We start from the raw sequence: 18,227 nt of genomic DNA, 5'->3' as shown, positions 1-18,227 counted from the left end.
AAGGTCAAAACCAACACCTTAGGTTAGTACCTCCTTAATTACCGGTATACAAGCTCTAGACCACAGGAAAAGTATGCCTTTTGCATTACTCAGCAAGCAAGTTTCTGCAGTCTGCATTAGTTTACACTTTAAAATATTCTTAAAGTACAGCAGCATTTCACTAGTTCATTAATCTGTCCTTACAAAGGCAAATAAGTTTTGCCCCCAAGAGGAAAAGTTGTCTCAACGTCTGTGCAAAACTCTCATGGTGCTTGGTCATATTGGCTGTCTGCAAAGTCAGGTTAACACTGTTAGATGTTTCACCAAGATTAAGGATTCTGATGAAATGCCTGGCATGTCTTCTAGCAGTTTTCTGTGGTTGACCATTACTGTTCCCATTTGCTCTTAAAACTCAGCGTTGCTCTCTCAAACCTTGAAAGCATATCCTCTGAGATAACACAGCTGTGTCAGAAAATCAGTAGATAAGAAAAGAAAACCTTCAGTCCATTCAAACAACCTTTTTTATTTCATCTAAAAGTGGTTGGAGTTTTTTATTTGTTTGTTTTGTTTTTTTTTGGTATTTATATTTTCTCTGGTAATTTATCTTTTTCCACATTGTACTGGTTTCCCTTGATTGTAAAATACTTAATCTTCTGCACCAATGTGTTAAATACTGACCAATTGAAATGCCATTCTTATTGGCTATTGCATGGTTTTTACTTTCCCTATTACTTTTGCATATTTGTGTTTTGCTATGTAAATATGAAAATATTTGTTTAGAACAATTTAGAAACAATAAAAGATCTGATTTTGCATTCCTGCCTAGTGTGTGCATTATCTTTCCTCATCCAAGTAATACTGGTTAATGGAAAGTGTTTCTGGATATTAACCTAAAAGCTTCAATAAAGAAAAACTCTGCTTGAACCTTGCTTGTGATAGTCACTGCTTCATTAGGCATGACTTCTAATATTCCTTTGTTCTCACACTTTATATACAAATTATTATTTTAATGATCCTTAGGTTTAATTTTGTGCAAATCAAATGTGAGGGGGGTTTTCTGCCATTTTTTTTGTTGTTGTTGATGATGTTGAATCAGTTTCTGTCTCTCTTTTTTAAGCCAATTTTCATACAGAAGTTCAAATCCCCTAGATCGAGAATATGCTCATTTACCAAGATTATAATTGATTTTTTGGCTCTGTTTTTAATACTTTGCACTGTAAATGACATCCCAGTGGAGAATAATCATCATACAGATGTTTGAAAGCTCCTTCCTGCCGAGTATGATAATTGAAGACTATAAAGTGTCATCAGACTGCACGTTGTTTCTAATTAGTGCAAGGCAGTTTCTCTTAGCTTTGTGTAGTTTTACTGGCCTCTATTCATCTATTACTTGACCAGCTGGCTAGTATATCATGGTGCTCAAAAATATTTAAGACAAATATGACATTTTTCAGTGTGGTTCATAGTTTATAATATCTTGTTTTCCTTTATCAACAATAATAACAATAATAACAGCAATAACAACAATAATAATAAGGTTTTATAAGGCCATGCAGTTTTAATGCTTAATTTCAGAAGTTTTCAGTGCTCCAACTGGCCAGGTACTACTCTGACACCTTTTGAAGGACTCTTCATCTCTCTTCATCACGAGAAACTTTAGTGCACCAATACATTTCTTTCCTCATAATTAGGCCTTTATGATAATGATTCTCGTTTGCCTGTGTCCCAAAAAAGGGACTTTCTTAGTGACTCCTTGATGGCTGGATGTTTGCGGCAGGCAGTTTCCCAGTGGAAACAGGGTGTATTTGGAAGAATCAACAGTGAGATGAAAGTGAACAGATAAAAGAATTTCTTATATTGAAAGGAGCTCTGAAATGTGTTTAAATCATTGGGGAAAGAAGCTTCACTGTCTATTTCTGCTTCCCTGTGTGAGAGCTCTTGGAGATATGTCATCCTAAGGTCCTTATTGAGGGCTGGATTCTCCCTCCAGAATTGTTCCTCTCTCTGGTAGATTCATTTAGCCCAAAGTAACATCCTTGTATTTCCTCACGTCTTGCTGCAAGCTCTTTTTGCCTTAAGTAACCTGGGAGCATAGATCTGGACTTGAGAAGAGAGGCACTGGTAAAGAATTTCCAGACCATGGCTATTTTCTTCAGGCACCCATTCTAAGCATAAACAACATAATATAAGAGCCCCCTTTCTGATATGAACCTGAGGAAGATTCCTCATGTATATATATATATATATATATAGGATTAAATTTGTATTCCTCCCTCACATATGGTGAATGCCTTGTCTGAATATTCATCCAAAACTTGTCATTATACATTGGTCGTATGATTTCTTGTTGACTTTAATTGAAGGACACATATGTTAAGCTGACATATTCTAAGGCACCAGTTCAAGATTTACTAGACTGATTTTATTATCTCCAGATAACAGAATTCTAAGGAAATTATTTTGTTTTTACTCGTCTTTATTCTCTATCTGTGAAACACAATAATAGCAATATAACTCCTTTTTTTCATGTCTTATGCTCTTTTCGTCCTTGGTGCTTGGAAAAAAACCCACAACAGCTATGATCTGGAGAAGACCTGTACTGGAAATAAGTACAGAACTTCCCACTGGTTTCAGTGCAAAGACCATTTGGTACTTACACACTCATAAGTATGGTACTGCTTCATGCTGGACCCGTCAGGTAGTGAAAAACGTGTAGAAGCAAAGCTCTTTCTCATTTGAATTAGCTGCTAATTGTGCAAGTGCATAGGTGGCCACTAAAATAGGAACAGTGTGTATTTCATCTGAAGTGATGTTCCTACCAAAGTGCAGTGACACGTTGCTTTGCAAAGTAAAAGATATATATACATATATATATTTGCTAATAAGTATTGAATCACTTATGGATAAAAACATGAAATAAAAATATTGTTGTAGTGAGCCAGCTTCTTCCAAGATTAAGAAATGGTGTCTGGGTCTGCATCTGTCCTTTTCACTGCAGTGCAAGGCCTGATGGTAATGGCAACCCCCTGCCAGCCTGGGGGACATGGTGGCTCACTCAGCCCAGCCACCCTATGGCAAATTTTCCAGCGTGTGCTCTCCGGTTCCAACTCAGGCAAAAACTTTTTACTTACCACGGTCCTTTGAACAACTAATCAGAGTGTTTCTCTGCTTTGCCTCAGAGAAACCTGTCAACACCTTCTCTCTTCATTCTGCATTTAATAGATATGTCAACATTGCTTAATGGAGGACGGTGAACAGGTGTGTTTTGTACTTGGCTCTGAGCGCGGCGGTGCGCCCTGACAGCAGCGCTGTCGCTGGCCCAGCATAGAGCCACCATTGTTCCATCGGCTCTGATGCCAGTTCAGTCGGTCCTAGCTCAGATATTTCTCTGCAGTGCTCTTTTGCAATGCATAAATACCCCCTCGTGCAAAGAAAAATTCAAAAGCATCTCGACTGCATATCCATCATTTATAATTATAGTGGGATTAAAATAGAGTCGAGCCTTCAGTTGGCCTCGTGCCGCAGCACTGCTGTATTGCAGCAAAAGGCTTGGAGAGCACAGCAATAATTACTGCGGACTGTGTTTTAACAACCAGTGATGATTGCAAGGAGCATCTTCAAGGATATGGGGGCGGGGGGCAGCCCTGCACATCTGTCAAAGCCTTAGATGTCTAAATGTTATCTGTGTGAGCTGCAAATTAGCAGTTCTCCAACGATATGGCTCCAGGTTAGGTGGCCTTGGGGAAGGTGCCTGCAGATTTGTGAGCCATTGCTGTACGCTTTGAAGCCCCTGAGCTGGGGAGGCTTCTAAGAAAACTGCTCTAGCTCTGTCAGCGTATGTGAGACAAATCTGACCTGCTGGTGTTTGTTGTTCCAGCCTACTTTGTTCTTAAATGTTGAGCTCCAGCGTTATGCTAGCAGATGCTGCATTTTGCATTTAACTTTTTGGTGCAGAAGAAATGATTACGCTTAGTCTTCAAATGTGATAAGATTGAAACTTGGAAGTCTGCGTTCCCCAGCCGCAAATGAAGCAGGAGTGGTTTGAGTATTTACTTGCAGTATTGTGTTATTGGACGGGAAACAGCTTTCAGGGCTGTTTTATGAAATTACTAGATTACTAGAATGCTGCTGCATTCCTCAGAGTAGGAAAAAATCTTAAATTGTCTGACCAGCAAACAATACAGTTGCTGTTTTAGGCACAGTCTGTAGAGTTTGTAATATATGCTGATCTAGTCCTGTTATGTAATTGGTATCCTTTGGGAGCATCGCAAAACGGGGATGTTTGTTTCCTGAGGCTGTTAACAGTGTTTGAAGTTTCTGTATAAGATACAGACTGAGGAAAGGTACATTGATTTTTAATGTCTTCTGTTCTTTGTGATTTTTTTAAATGAGTAATTATAGAAATGTGATGCACTTAAACTTGATTGCAAATTTATCGTTGGTTTTTGCACACTGCACCTCTCTAGAAATCAGTCTTTTGGGGCCAGGGGTGCATCTAGTTCGTGATATACCAGGGTGATTTAGCACTTACTCATTTTGAGTTCTTGAGTAACCCCATCCTTCATCACATTTATTTAGTTGGATATGGGTATATAACCTAAGCCTAGGGGCTTTAGTCTTTCATGAACTGAGTATTGTGAGATGAGCTTTTAGACTAATGTAATGTTGTGTAAGACACTACTGAATTGTTAACATTAGTCCTTTCCACTTTCATATCAAACCTTAAAGCAGTATGGTTGGTAGTGAAATGGATACAGAACAGTTGTCCTGTTCATTTTTACACAAGCCTAGGAGCGGCCTAGGTGTTCTATCAGTAGCAGTAACCCCTACTGACATATATAAAAGAAATGGGATTTTTCTGTTCTTGGGATCATTACATAAACTTGTTGAAGAGATCTTGATATAATCCATAGGACCTAAATGCATGATCTTCAATCTTGGCATTAGTTTACATGCTTAAGCCAACCACAGTACCTGGATAATCCTGAGAGGTCACAAATGCTGATTTCAAAGGATGCTTAGAAAGGATCTAATGCATTATGATGTGCATGATCTTCATCAAAGAAGCATTAGGCACTCCCAGAAGTCCCACAGTTATATGATCTTGTGACAGACCCAGAGGCAAATTCGGAGTTGTCAGCTGAATTGCCTTTGGAGCCTGCCAAGCAAACAGATGCTAATGTTAGATGAGTATCTACACAGCTTGGCATCAAGCTCCCCTGACAGCCAACGAGCCCTGTTGTGACCTTAGCTTGCTGGTCCACTGCTGGGAATCACAGAGGAGATGCCCAGCGATGTTTAAGATAGAGCTGTATGTTGCCCAAAGTGTTTGGACATAGTTTATTGGATGCTGTAATTGGTGTGTCTGATCAGTAAATTTAAACACTGCCATCTACCCTCCTGCATTAAGACTGAGAAAATTCTGCTAGTTCTGCAGTCTCCAGAGCCCCTTCTGCTCTGAGGCCCCCAGCCTCAGCCACTTTTAGCAGAAAACCCTAATATAATTTGACACAATGGAGTGTAAACGTTGTCCGTCTATGTGCAGCACCAGTTGCTAGGAGTAACGTTCACTAATTGCGAGTACAGTGAGTGTTCCTGAGCACTGCACACAACTGGCATGAAGTGGCCCTTGTCTATACTGGTAAACTTCCAGTCTCCAAAATGTCGGGGCTGCATGCGTGCTGCTTGCTGGGAAACATCCACGGCTTGTGGTAACACCTGGAGCATGCTGAAGTGTCATTTGGGGGAGAGCAGATTATCACAAGCCAAAAACCTGTCAAGGCCCACTCTTAACGATTTAACAGTATTAATTATAACACAAAGCCCAAGAATGTACCGGAGCTCTCCTTCATTTACTTGTGCAGATCCCGTTGTGTCCCCTGCTTTCCTTGTCATCACTCTGCGCTTAAGGACTCTGGCTCTAGGCCAGCTCCTAGCTCCAGCCCTTCATGATTTTTAAGATTATATACCCCCAGCTTCACTCAAAAGCTTGCTCAGTAGGACTTTTTCTTCCATGGTGTGTGTTATTGCGATGCTTTGTTAGGTCTCCATCAGCATATTCATTTAACAACATGCATAATCATTAGAACTGAATTCAGGAGCATTTAAGTATCTCGACAAGTGATTAAGTGCTTTGCTAAACAGAAATGTTTTGCTGAGGCATAGCCTGGATTATCTGTGCCTTAGTATGTGTATAATCAAAACTGCTTCTCTGATCTTCAATAAAAACTCTCAAGGATCCGTTTCATTTTTTTTCCTTTGTGTAAAATGGGAATGCTAACATTTCCTTACTGACTTCCCTGGGTTGCTGGGAGTTTTAACGCCAGTAAAGCACTTTGAACACGAGAACTGCTGTGACAGAATTACTGAGAGCTTTGCTTCTGGAATTTAATTGCTCCCTTAAAAAAAAAAAAAAAAAAAAAAAAAAAGAGTTGAGAACCAGCTGGCAGGAATATTCTATTGAAGTTCATACATATTATGTGGGAAATAACATTCATATTGAATCAGGTTATTCAGTATCACATTTTAAATTTTGGACGACTTTTCATTACCCTTGGATATATTTTACATTAATCATTTTCCTTTAAAATTCTAAATATGTTTTTGTTTTTGTCTGTCTTTAATAATAATCTTTTAACAAAACTTAATGTTTGTTCCTTGTAGACCACTGTATTTATTGTGCACAAGTATTCACTTCAGACAATGAACCTAAAATTAATATATATTAGTAATTTGTACAATTTCAATTTTTGGCATTTGTTTGCTTGAAAATAAGGGGTTAGGTTCAAGGTCCTTCTGTGCTCTCAATAAAACCCGGTTGCCTAGCATTTTTAGCACTTGGCAGCACCATTTCTAATCTGTCTTTTGCTGGCAGCCAGGCTGTGCAGCTCCTTGCTGTGAAATAACATGGAGCCGAGCAGGAGCTCCCAGCTCAAGCAGGCTTTGCTCTGTGAGGACCAGTTTAAACCCCACTCTGGAAATTGTAAATACATAATGTGATGCCCGTGGCAATTTTCTTTTCTTTTTTGCCCTTCACTGTTAGTTGGTAAGAAGAGCAGACTGGCACATTTCCTAATTGTGCTAATGTTGGTGAAGCAGAGGGTTTTGAGCCTGTTGCTGAATCCTTAGCTGTCACAGTTAGGCCTGCCTCATTTGACAGCAAACACAGAAAGAAAGGAACAACCAGATGTACTTCTTTATTTATTTTATTTTTTTACAGAAATCTCAGAAGAATAAATTGCTATCATATGTTACACTGTATAAACTGTGGAGAAGCTTTTTGGGGATATGCAGTTCGGAAGCTTTTTGTGGATATCTTTGAGCTAAAATGTAGATTGATCTTCAGTGGTTTATTGAAGTGTTGCTTGTAAGAATAGCAGCTATAAGCAGTGTTACTGAGTGGCTTACAATTACCAGTGATGAAAGGCTTTCTAGTGGGTTTTTCCAATTTGTTCAATTTGAATAGGATGGAGGGATCAGTGGTTCCCAGGCTTAGCTGCTTTGGATATCCCCAATGGCAGAAGTGCCTGCCAGAGGCAGAGTCAGGCCCAGCGTTGCCGGTGCATGCACATGGAAGGCTGGTGTTCTTCCAGCACCGTGCTTCGGGTGATGCAGCGCCACTATTAGGGAGAATACCTAAATAGGTATTAAAAGGAATTACGGTAAGCTTTTTATCAGTCCATTGAGTATTTCAGATTATAAAGGTACAAACAGTGCACTTACTGACTTCGTTAAGAAAAATAGTAACATTAATTAGGGGTTCTGCAGAACTAATGACTGAAGCATTGCAGTCTTGCTGATCTAAGCAGGTCACCTTGAACAGGAAGAAACTGAAGTGTATGTAAACTCTAGCCAGAATTTTAAGAACTGTGTCCTAATTTTCAGCTACACTGCATCTAACAAATGTTCCTTGACCTTATTTATCACTGAAGTAGTGGGAAACTTCCCATTTACTCCAGTGGGCATAAGGTCAACTCTCTAATCCCAAAGGTTTTGTACTCTGCAGGAGGGAGATGGGTGCCGGAACCTCTGAAATAAGGGCTTTGAGATTTTAAATTAGGAATAAAAACATGGGTCACTTTATGAAAATCTGAATCTGTGACTTGTATTCAGTGTGAAGTCTTTTTTAGCACAGAGCACAGAACCCAGATAATCTGCTTTACATATTTGTGCTGTAGGCAAAAAATACTTTTTCACATTGACTGTGCTCCAATAGTTGCATGTCATTTCCTGATTTTCTAATTTGAGAAATACCACTAGAAATTAGCATGTGATTAAAAAACTGTTGAAAACATTTTCTAAGCTCTAAAAATAAATACCTATAAAAATATTGGAGGAAAAAGCTGTATCAAAGCTCAAGGCTACAAATAGTAAATCACAGTGGTGGTAGGTGCTCATAGAATCATAGAATATTCTGAGTTGGAAAGGACCCACAAGGATCATCGAGTCCAACTCCTGGGTCCCCAAAAGACTACCTCAAAATCAGACCCTATGTCTGAGAATGCTTCCAGATGCTTCTTGAGCTCCAGCAGGCTCGGTGCCACGCCACTGCCCTGGGGAGCCTGTCCCAGTGCCCGACCACCCTCTGGGTGCAGAACCTTTCCCTAACCCCCAGCCTGACCCTCCCCTGTCCCAGCTCCATGCCGTGCCCTCGGGTCCTGTCGCTGTCCCCAGAGAGCAGAGCTCAGCGCCTGCCCCTCCGCTCCCCTCGTGAGGGAGCTGCAGGCCGCCATGAGGCCTCCCCTCGGCCTGCTCTGCTCTGGGCTGAACAAACCCAGGGACCTCAGCTACTCCTCATACGTCTTCCCTTCTAGGCCCCTCACCATCTTTGTAGCCCTCCTTTGGACACTCTCTAATAGTTTTATGTCCTTCTTATGCTGTGGTGTCCCAAACAGCACACACTACTCCAGGTGAGGCCACAGCAGCGCAGAGCAGATCAGCACAATCCCTTCTCTCAACCGGCTGGCAGAGCTGTGCCTGACGCACCCCAAGATATGGTTGGCCCTCCTGGCTGCCAGGGCACGCTATTGACTCATATTCAGCTTGCAGTTGACCAAAATCCCCAGATCCCTTTCCCCAGTGCTGCTTTCCAGCCTCTCATTCGCCAGTCAAATTTTGGATTTGATTTCTGGAGTTTCTTAAATAAGTTTGTTCTTTGAGTGAGCACTGAAGCTGCATTCAAATGTTCTGGAAGGGAATGCACTTTCTTTGGTCCTTGAAGCTATAGAGATGTATAGACCTGTGAAACTGCACCATCCTGGTGTGGTATCATGATCAGCCAAGGCAGATGCAGCTCACTGAGGTGTGTATGCATAGCATTTCTAAAATTCAAAAGTTAGATGATTAAGGATGAAAAAAAAAAAAAAAAGTAAAGGATTTACTCAGTGCTGGTGAGGATTTGAGGTTAGGAGATCTTTACTACCCTTATTTTTTTTACTACTTTGTATTACTGTGCCCAAGTGAAATGTTCATGTTTAAAGCAGCCCTTCAGGAACTATTCAGCATTGAAGCCTGTTGTTTTGGATTTCACATCAGAAGGAAATTACTATACTCAAGAAGCAAGGTGATATTTGACAATAAAGTTACTTTTTATTGCTTGACAGGATTAAATGGATACTGCCCTTGATATATTTGTCCTTGCTGGAAATGAAGCCAGGCAAAGCATCAGTTAGGAAAACAATGACACAAAGTGCAGCGAGCACACTTCTCTGGACTTTGTTCTGCTGATTGATCACCTTGTTTCGCTGATCCCTGAAGCACTTACACTATTACCACCTATGTTCAGAAGTTGCCTGGGCCAAAATCAGCTGCCTGTTGTGCTTGCATTGCCCATACACCTATTATGGAACAAGCACCATTTAATAGAACAATCATCAACCAGGTTTAAAGCCATAATGAGCAAGAAAAATTGTAAAGGGAGTGATTTAGCCAGGTGACAAATAATGTTGGGGCAAAGCGGTGACAGATCCTTCATTTCAGACTACTTTCTTACCTTCTGTTGTGACATTTACTTGTGCTCTTTCACGCTCAAGCTCTTGCACGTGCTCTCTCACATATGCTCTTTTGCTACCTTTTTCATGCTCTGCAAATCCTATTTCTCTCTGTGTTTTGTGCACATTTGCTTGCTCTTTTTCTCACATCTGTCCTCAAATGGCCACGCAGCTGTGTACTAGCTTGTCCTATGCTGCTCTGGTGACCTGGAGAGGTGGTAAGGTGGTTCGTCAACAAAATGTCTTCCAGTAGAGCGAGTTGGCTTTCTGGTGTTTCAGCTTTAGCACTGCCAAGCAGGACAGTGTGACGTGTGAGATTTTTCATTGTGCTTGCTTGCGTTTTGTGGGGTGGTTTCTGATGTCATGATTGTATGACAGTGCTGTGAACCAGAAGGAATGCATGTTACAGAGCCTACTGTGTCAAGTAGGAAACTTCACTATTGTCAAAAAGCCTTCTGCCAGCTACTTCAGAAATGAAGGATCCATCTGGCCCTCATACCTTTGAGGTTTGCGTACAACAACATATTCTAGTATTCTGGAGGAAACCTTTGAAACTTCAGCTTAAAAAAAAAATTTAAAGGGCTCTTTCTTTGCATCCAATTTTTTTATTTGCCTTTTCTTTTTTTTTTTTTGACCAAGTCTAAACTAAACTCTGACAACACAGCTCACTCTAATGGCCTCCTTTCTTATGATATACTGTAATAGTTCTCATCTTTTATCTACTATTTGTCCTCTTGTTTTATATCTCTTTTTGTTGCAAGCTTCTTTGTTGTTTCTTCCAGATTATGCTCCTCAGGGACTTTTGTTTCAGTATCACTGAACATTGCTTGCAGCCATGCCAGATTGTGCTGTGATCTTATTGGATTTCACAAGCCAAGGTTAGGCCAGGTCAGAACTTGGTTGAAATAACGTAGGCTACAAGATTGCCTTCTAGCCACTGAGAGCGCACACACAACAAAAACCTGACAGAGATGCTGCTTTAGTCAGCTCAGGCCCTATGTTGTGAAGCTGGTTCTGGTGGATGTGGTACACAGGAGAAGTTCAGACCTATTCCAGTCAGTAGGATTTCAGAGCCTTATGTGAGAAAAATACTGATGTTAATTCTACTGTTCTGGCCTATTCCAAATCCTTCAGTTATCTATCTTGATTATACTGCAATTGAACTGTGTATTATATTCTTTGATCATCTTTTCCCTATACCACTGCATGCTGTTGTTTGCCCTCAAAACTTACTATCACTGTCCAAAAATCTGCATTTCTGTGTTGGATGAAATAGTTCTGAAAATTTCATTACCTACCCGATCTTCTGAAGCAAAATTAGTGTATATAAAGCATACCAGTACCTTCAAATGAAGGGCCCCAGAAAGGCAGAAATTATTAATTAAACATAGCATACGGAAAAGTACAGTTGAGCTTTTATTAGAGTTGCTTGAGGTTTCTGACCAAAAGACTGTATAAAGACAAATAAGTTGAGGCTTTGGCTCGTGTAATACATTATGCTAGAGTCCCCCTAAGTGATACAAAAATTCATTATACAGATAAGGGTTTTCTAATTATTTGTAAAGGTATTAGGACCAGTCTGTGTTACCTTTTACTTAAATCTCGAGGAATACGCTATTAATAACTTTTAAAATAAACCTGTGAGAGACTAGAAAGTGAACACACAAAAGTAAGTGATGGTAAAAAGCAAGTAAATGCCAAAATAATTTGGGCTGCATGTTCCTATCTTTGTTTCATCCCACCCCACAGTGAGTCTGAGCAGGGCCTGCTGGAGAGTTTATTTGCCTGCAATTGTGCAGGAACAGTAGTAGTAAAGCTGAGGGGAGAGCAGTACAAACAGCTAGAAGTGTCTTGATGTACATAGACTTACGCTGATATACTTAGATCTATTAAAAAAGCTGAATATATATAGCTAAGCAGCAGCTGTTCAGTACAACATCACCATTAAATACCCTTAAAGACTGTAAATTGTGAAGCTGCAGAGAAATTAGTTAATGAGGTACAAAAAGACAGAGACGACTAGGAGTCAGGGAATGAAATGCTTTAGACTAGATCAGAAAAAACTTCCTGTTGATGCAGGCTGTAGAATAATCTCCCAATATGCTGTGTTTCTGTGAATACGTAAAAGTGATCTGGGGAATGAAATATGTAATACCTGCTGGAAAAATTTGCTGTGGCAGGATGTGGAACAGATGATCAGGTGTATACCTCCCTGGAGTGTTCTCTCATCTTTTGAAGGGTTTTGGTTTGCTTTTTGCAGTTAGCATCTGCATGATGAATATCTATCCTCTGGTTTTTAATTGTGTGAAAATGTTGAGCATCGTCACTTTTGAATACAAATTTACATACATTTCTGCATAGATAAAATGGGGAATTTACAAACAGAACGAGAAGATTAATATAGGATAAAAGTGGAGATTTGCAATCTGGTTGGAAACATTTGCCCATTGACTATTGAGGTTACCCATAACTGTTCTTAATAGGTAAATTATCTCTCTCTCTGATAATCCTAATTGTTAGCGTGGCAGTGCCAGCAGAGATATGGAAGGTGTAGTGCAGAACGAGGCTGAACAGAGCCTTTCATCTTTGCCATCCCTTGTCAAGAGCTTACTGTACATGCAAATTCACAAGCTCTTGCATTGTGGAGCGTTTATATATCCCTGAGAGGGTGAAATCTGGTAGTTAACTGCTCTGTACTCTCAGGGGGCCATTCTCCAATGTAAGAATATGCAGGATGTGACCATAGTGGCTTATGTTGCTATAGCATTGACAAATATGTAGGGGAATGTTCTGCTGAGGGGGACGAATAGCTTTGTAGATTGATTCTGTTCCTACCTCCTCTGTCTTAGAAAGAGCCAGCCCAGCTAATCTTTATGAAAACAGCATGACTAATGCTTGCCTGCTGAACTGATAGGTTGGAGAAGATATTTTGGCTCTTGTTTTCAGCTGTTATTTACAGGATCAATAAAAGTGATTTTCCAATTCAGGGCTAATTTTTTTGCCAACAAGCTGCATAGCATGTAAAGTCAGAATATTGGTTCTGCACTTTTTTTTTTCTTTTTTTTTTTTTTTTTTCAGAACAATTTAAAAACCATAGGTAGCTTCCAGTTCAGAATTCACTTCTCTAATAGAACGGAGGGATGCCTCTGGAAGAAACACCTTGAGGGGGAAAGAATTTTTTCTCAAAACTACATCACAATCCACTGCATACAGATACCTAAGCTATAGCTGCTTTTATTTAAACAATAATCATTTAACCGCACACAATACTTTAATAAACATAACATAGTAACAAAATGCTGAGATATTTTGTTATAACCCTGGTTCAGTTGCTATCGTCATCTTTGCAAGTACTCCTAATAATTTCACTGACATTGGCTGATGCCCTCTGTAGTTTTTTGTGACCGCTTACAGACCATGCCATGCCATTGTGGAGATATTCCAAACCAATAGCAAGTGTATGCACACATCCAACTTTAAATACCATTCATTCCTTTTGCACACAATTCTTTTTTTCTGCTTCTTTTGTGACCTGTTGTGAAAATCTTGTATGCACAAGATATAATACACATATTTATTACGTTCATCCCCTCTGATTTGCCCTCCTGCCTCCATGCACACTGATGACAAGAGTCTCCATTCCAAAAGCACCATCAGTATGAAATGTCCGTAGGTCTGCCTGTATGGCTGGGGTCGGATACAGGTTTAAATTAGTAAAATCATGCAGGTATTCTTTTATAAGCAGGAACCCACACCTACCATTGGTATGAATTTAGCATGATAAGAACAAAATAACCAAGAAATATTCTTCCACTGGAAGAACTATGAATGAACTTTATGTGCCAGAAAAAAATATTTAATTTTTGTATGTAAAAAAATGCGATTTTTTAGATCCAGCCCAATCCCTCCCAAGCCCCAGAGCGTCACCAGTCATAGCCTCTCTACTCTTCCTGTACACTAATAGGACTAGGGCTTTTGGGGTAGTTACATGTAAAATACAGCCTGTGGAAGTTCACATAAAGATCAAAGGCCAATAGCTTTGGGAAGCTTTGTGTTGGCCCCAAATTTCATAAGTCACCAAGTTCTGTTTCTCTCAAAGAGTACACATCCATGCATTTTATTCAGCAAAAAATGAAAATCACATACACACTTTATGATTCCCCCTCTCTTCTGTACATACGCAGTGTGTGGGTAAAAAAGAATAAAAAAGATGAACTTTTTTCTTGCTCAAAGAGAATGTAATGATACAGAATTCTTAAAAAGATCGAAAGAGATACGTCTTTGTTGTTTTTAGTGTAAGGTTTTCCATCTTTAGATGGTGAATTGTTGAAAAACCTTCCAGTAGAAATCTGGCTTTTGGGAAGCTGTGTCGCTGACGAGAGCTACTGGCAACAGAAGCTTTCTAACACTCAACTACTGGTTTATTAAGAGAATAATAGGAGCAGATGTTTTCAATTCATAAAATGTATCAAATAAGTGGTACATCCACTTGTTTTTTCAAATCTTTTGAATTTTAGTGAACTCATTTGGGGCTAGGTTTTCAGAAGCGCTTAGCCCACTTGCAGCCCCATTGTTCTCGGTATAAACTGATGGATGACGAACACGTTTGAAAACCACAGCTTTTAATGCCTAAAGGGAAGCTGCTAACTACTGACGCTTCTCAAAACGTGGCCCGTGTTTCTGATGAGTGAATACCGATCATTATAGAGGATTCATACATGCAGTCTCTGAGTAATACCCTGCGTTTGTCTGTGATTGTATATACGATGGCTTCTTAATTTACTATTGCACTAGGCATTTTAATTTAAATTATGCTAATAGTGTAGGATTAACTGCGGATTATGATTCTAGCATTTGCTGTCATACGAGCAGAAGAACCAGTTCTTTTGCTCCTGTCGTCTCTTTTCTCCCTTCTCATGCTGATGTTTAGTATTTTGTGCTCAAGATTGGCCTCAGGTTTTGATGAGGTTTCTTGTATAAGCTGATGCAATTACTTAGGGAAGGAGAATTGTTGAAAATTAGAAAAAGAAGAGACTGCGATCTTTTTATCTTCTGATGACACGTTTTTATGGTGCTGAAATGATTTACTGAAAACTCGGATTTGAATGGGCTCTTGGCAGCATGGCATAGTGAGCAGTTCCTCTGTGGCAGGACAAGCCATGTATGCTTTGCTTTTGCGCTCTTGGCTCAGACACACGGTAGAGGAAACCAGTGCTCAGGGTTTTATTAAAACCCTCAGAAAGGGTAAAGAATAAATAACACAAGCAACGGGAACGAGCCTTGAAGTTGGTGAAAATAGCAGGAGGCCAGTGCTGTCTGCTATCTCCAGTAGTGAAAAAAGCTTTGTAGCAGTCTGAGTTTGCTCTTCCTCAATCGTAACCTCTCCAAAGATCTCCTCCACTCCAAACTGCAGATGTGCTGGAAACACAAGTTTGCCTCGTTATGTTTGCACTTGTTTCGTTGTGTAGCAACCTCAGGTTCTAGCGGCATGCAGCCTGTTTGCATTAGTGCCTTGCTGGTGAATTCATCCGTATTCCTTCAAATCCTTCATTTGTTGCATTTTTGTGGAGTGCGTGATATTTCTAATGGCTTGGCGTTGTAGCAGCACTCTGAAATTTGCCTTTTTCTTTCTTTTTTCCTTTCCAGCTGATATTATTTCTACAGTTGAGTTCAACCACACTGGAGAACTGCTGGCTACTGGTGACAAGGGGGGTCGGGTTGTTATATTCCAAAGGGAACCTGAGGTATGTGAGTTAACAGCTTGCTAAAAATAGTTTTAATTTTTAATACTTCAATTCAATCTACCTGAAAAATCTGTTTATAATTTCAAGACTGAGTTAAGCAGAATATCATCTCTTTGGTAAGGAAGTGAAAGAGGGTAAGGGTCTTTTCTTCAGAAGTTTGCTCTTTTTCCTGCCCCAAATAAAAATGCTTCAGAGCTCCAAAATTCTAAGCTAAGAAGAAAGATGGTGATTTTTCTTTTACTTAAATCACTTTTAATCACTTTTGCCTGTTTGATGGAACTGTTCCATTTAAAACAATGTTTGTCCTGTGTTACCTTTTCTGCTTTGGTTTTAAATTCAGCCATCTGCACTATCTTTGGTACAAAGCTTTACTGAATAATTGACATTTCTTCAAAAATTCTGTCTTTTATTAAGTGTTGCTTCAGTACTTACGGGAAATTTCATTCCTGTAGAAACAAATCTGTCAATCTTGTTTTAAATGAGAAATTAAATTATACTTTCAATACTTTTATATTTATAAGACTGCTTATACATCTTCCCCAAGAGCTGGAGATAATATATTGCCATCATAAAACACGTGTTTTTGTTGTTCTTATTCTCCATAGAGTAAAAATGAGCCTTACAATCAGGGGGAGTACAATGTTTACAGCACTTTCCAGAGCCATGAACCAGAATTTGATTATTTGAAGAGCTTGGAGATAGAAGAAAAAATAAACAAGATCAAGTGGTTACCACAGCAAAATGCAGCTCACTCACTTTTATCAACAAATGGTAAGATAGAAGAGAGTATGTAGGACATGCTGGCCTTTTGTTCTTGTATATTTTAGAGCTGACTGTATATATTTAAATTCTATGTTCATTTTAATCTACTGTTTTAGTAATTTCCTGTTTCAGAGTTTACTGAGACTGTCATGCTGACTCTGATATCTCTTATTTATTCATTTTATTCATAGTCACAGTTTTTTTCCTTTTGACTATCTATAGACATTTAGAGTGCTATCCATTTCTGCTCTTTGTGTGCAGTGCTATCCTGAAATTAATTCTGTAACAAAGGCATCCCCTTACTCAGCAGCTGTGTTTCACTGGGGATTTAGAATTTTGTCTGCTGTATTTGTCATAACTTTTATTCTTTGTAGATGTGTAAATGAATGCAGGCGAGAGAAATGAATTTCTTTTTCATTCATTATCATCAGAATGGTTTATTTAAGTTCTAAAGAGTTACAGTCTTTGGAAGACAGTAGGAATAATAATAAGATATTGATACTGACTCATCTTTTCACATGCTTAAGGCCTATTGATTAAGAAATGCAGTATCACTGCTAAGAGGGGATATGCAGATGTGACAGTGGGAAGAACCTGAATGGATCCTAATGTGCACAGGTATCATTTAGGAAAGATTTGGACACCCACAGCTGTTATTACTGCTGGTGATGCATGAGACAAAAATATCCAATTTTAAATCTTATCTTTAAATCTTTAAATCACATTGTAATCAGAAATTATTATTATTATTTAAATGTCTGAGCATAACTGGAAATTGTTGATAGAAAAATAGTGTCATCTCACCTTTGGGAATTAATGGTTTAGAGCATAATGATTACTTCTAGTTAAAATTTATAGCAATAAATAGTATTTACATTAATTCACAGTAGGCAGTGCGTCATTTTATGTTTTCTTAAAGTTGCCTTTTACTTTTTGGGGGTCACTGTTGCAATATTTGAAAGACAATGTGTCTGTTATAGCTAGCTGATTTGTGATAATTTAATGCAGCTAATTATGGAGTTTGAGAGTTTACTTCTGCACTTTTCCCTCATTTGGAATATCCCTCTACTTCAGATAACTTTAAGAACTGCTTCTTCCGAGTTCATGATACAAAAGCAGATTATTAAAAGTAAAGCTCTACATTTTCATTTTAAAGTTTGTTTTTGGAAATGCTGAGCAATACACCCTAGTCCTCAGATATGCTACATTTACAGTTGGTCTAGTAGACTTTTATATCAAATTTCTGATTAATATTAAGGTGGGAGGGGAGAATGGAAGGAATAATCACTGTTGCAAGGGGTTAATCCAGCTGACAGCCCAATATCCAGCAAAATGTTTTGCCCTCTATTTTCCCTTCTTCCTAACTCTGGAGCATCCTGGCTGACCTCTTTATGGTAAGGAGAACAGAAGCAGTGCCATGGGCATAGCCTGTGGAAGTTGGCTTTGGATTGCAAAATGTTTTTCTGTGTCAAGGAAGATTCCTAGTGTTCAGGCACAGTAAGGCTGAAGTCTGAAGATTCATCACACGCATACTGGTGAAAACAGTTTTAACTTTAGGATACTGAAGGCCCGTGTTGAACTCCTTGCTGTCTCATAGACTTTCTGTGAGAATTTATTTACAGTGTATATCAATTCCATGCCTATTAGGAGGGGATAATAGAATTTTCCCTAACTTGTAGAGAATGAAGACATTACGTGCTATACATGCTCGCATGGGGCCAGTTGTAGAAACACCTTGAATACTGGCTTATAT

The 18,227-nt window shown here is 39.2% G+C and overlaps 1 protein-coding gene across 1 annotated transcript in view; it reads left to right on the top strand.

The window, feature by feature from the left end:
• Positions 1–18,227, top strand: part of PPP2R2C (protein phosphatase 2 regulatory subunit Bgamma) — a 190,339-nt gene that overhangs the window by 121,457 nt on the left and 50,655 nt on the right. Inside the window, 2 exon segments of the mRNA XM_083834463.1 lie at positions 15,615–15,712; positions 16,318–16,483. Coding sequence (XP_083690589.1) covers positions 15,615–15,712; positions 16,318–16,483 — 264 coding nt within the window.

The sequence above is a fragment of the Anser anser genome, assembly GCF_964211835.1.
Source record: "Anser anser genome assembly, chromosome: 4".
NCBI lineage: Eukaryota > Metazoa > Chordata > Aves > Anseriformes > Anatidae > Anser > Anser anser.
Note: the sequence above shows the minus strand (reverse complement) of the source record. Positions and strands in the feature narration are given on the sequence as shown.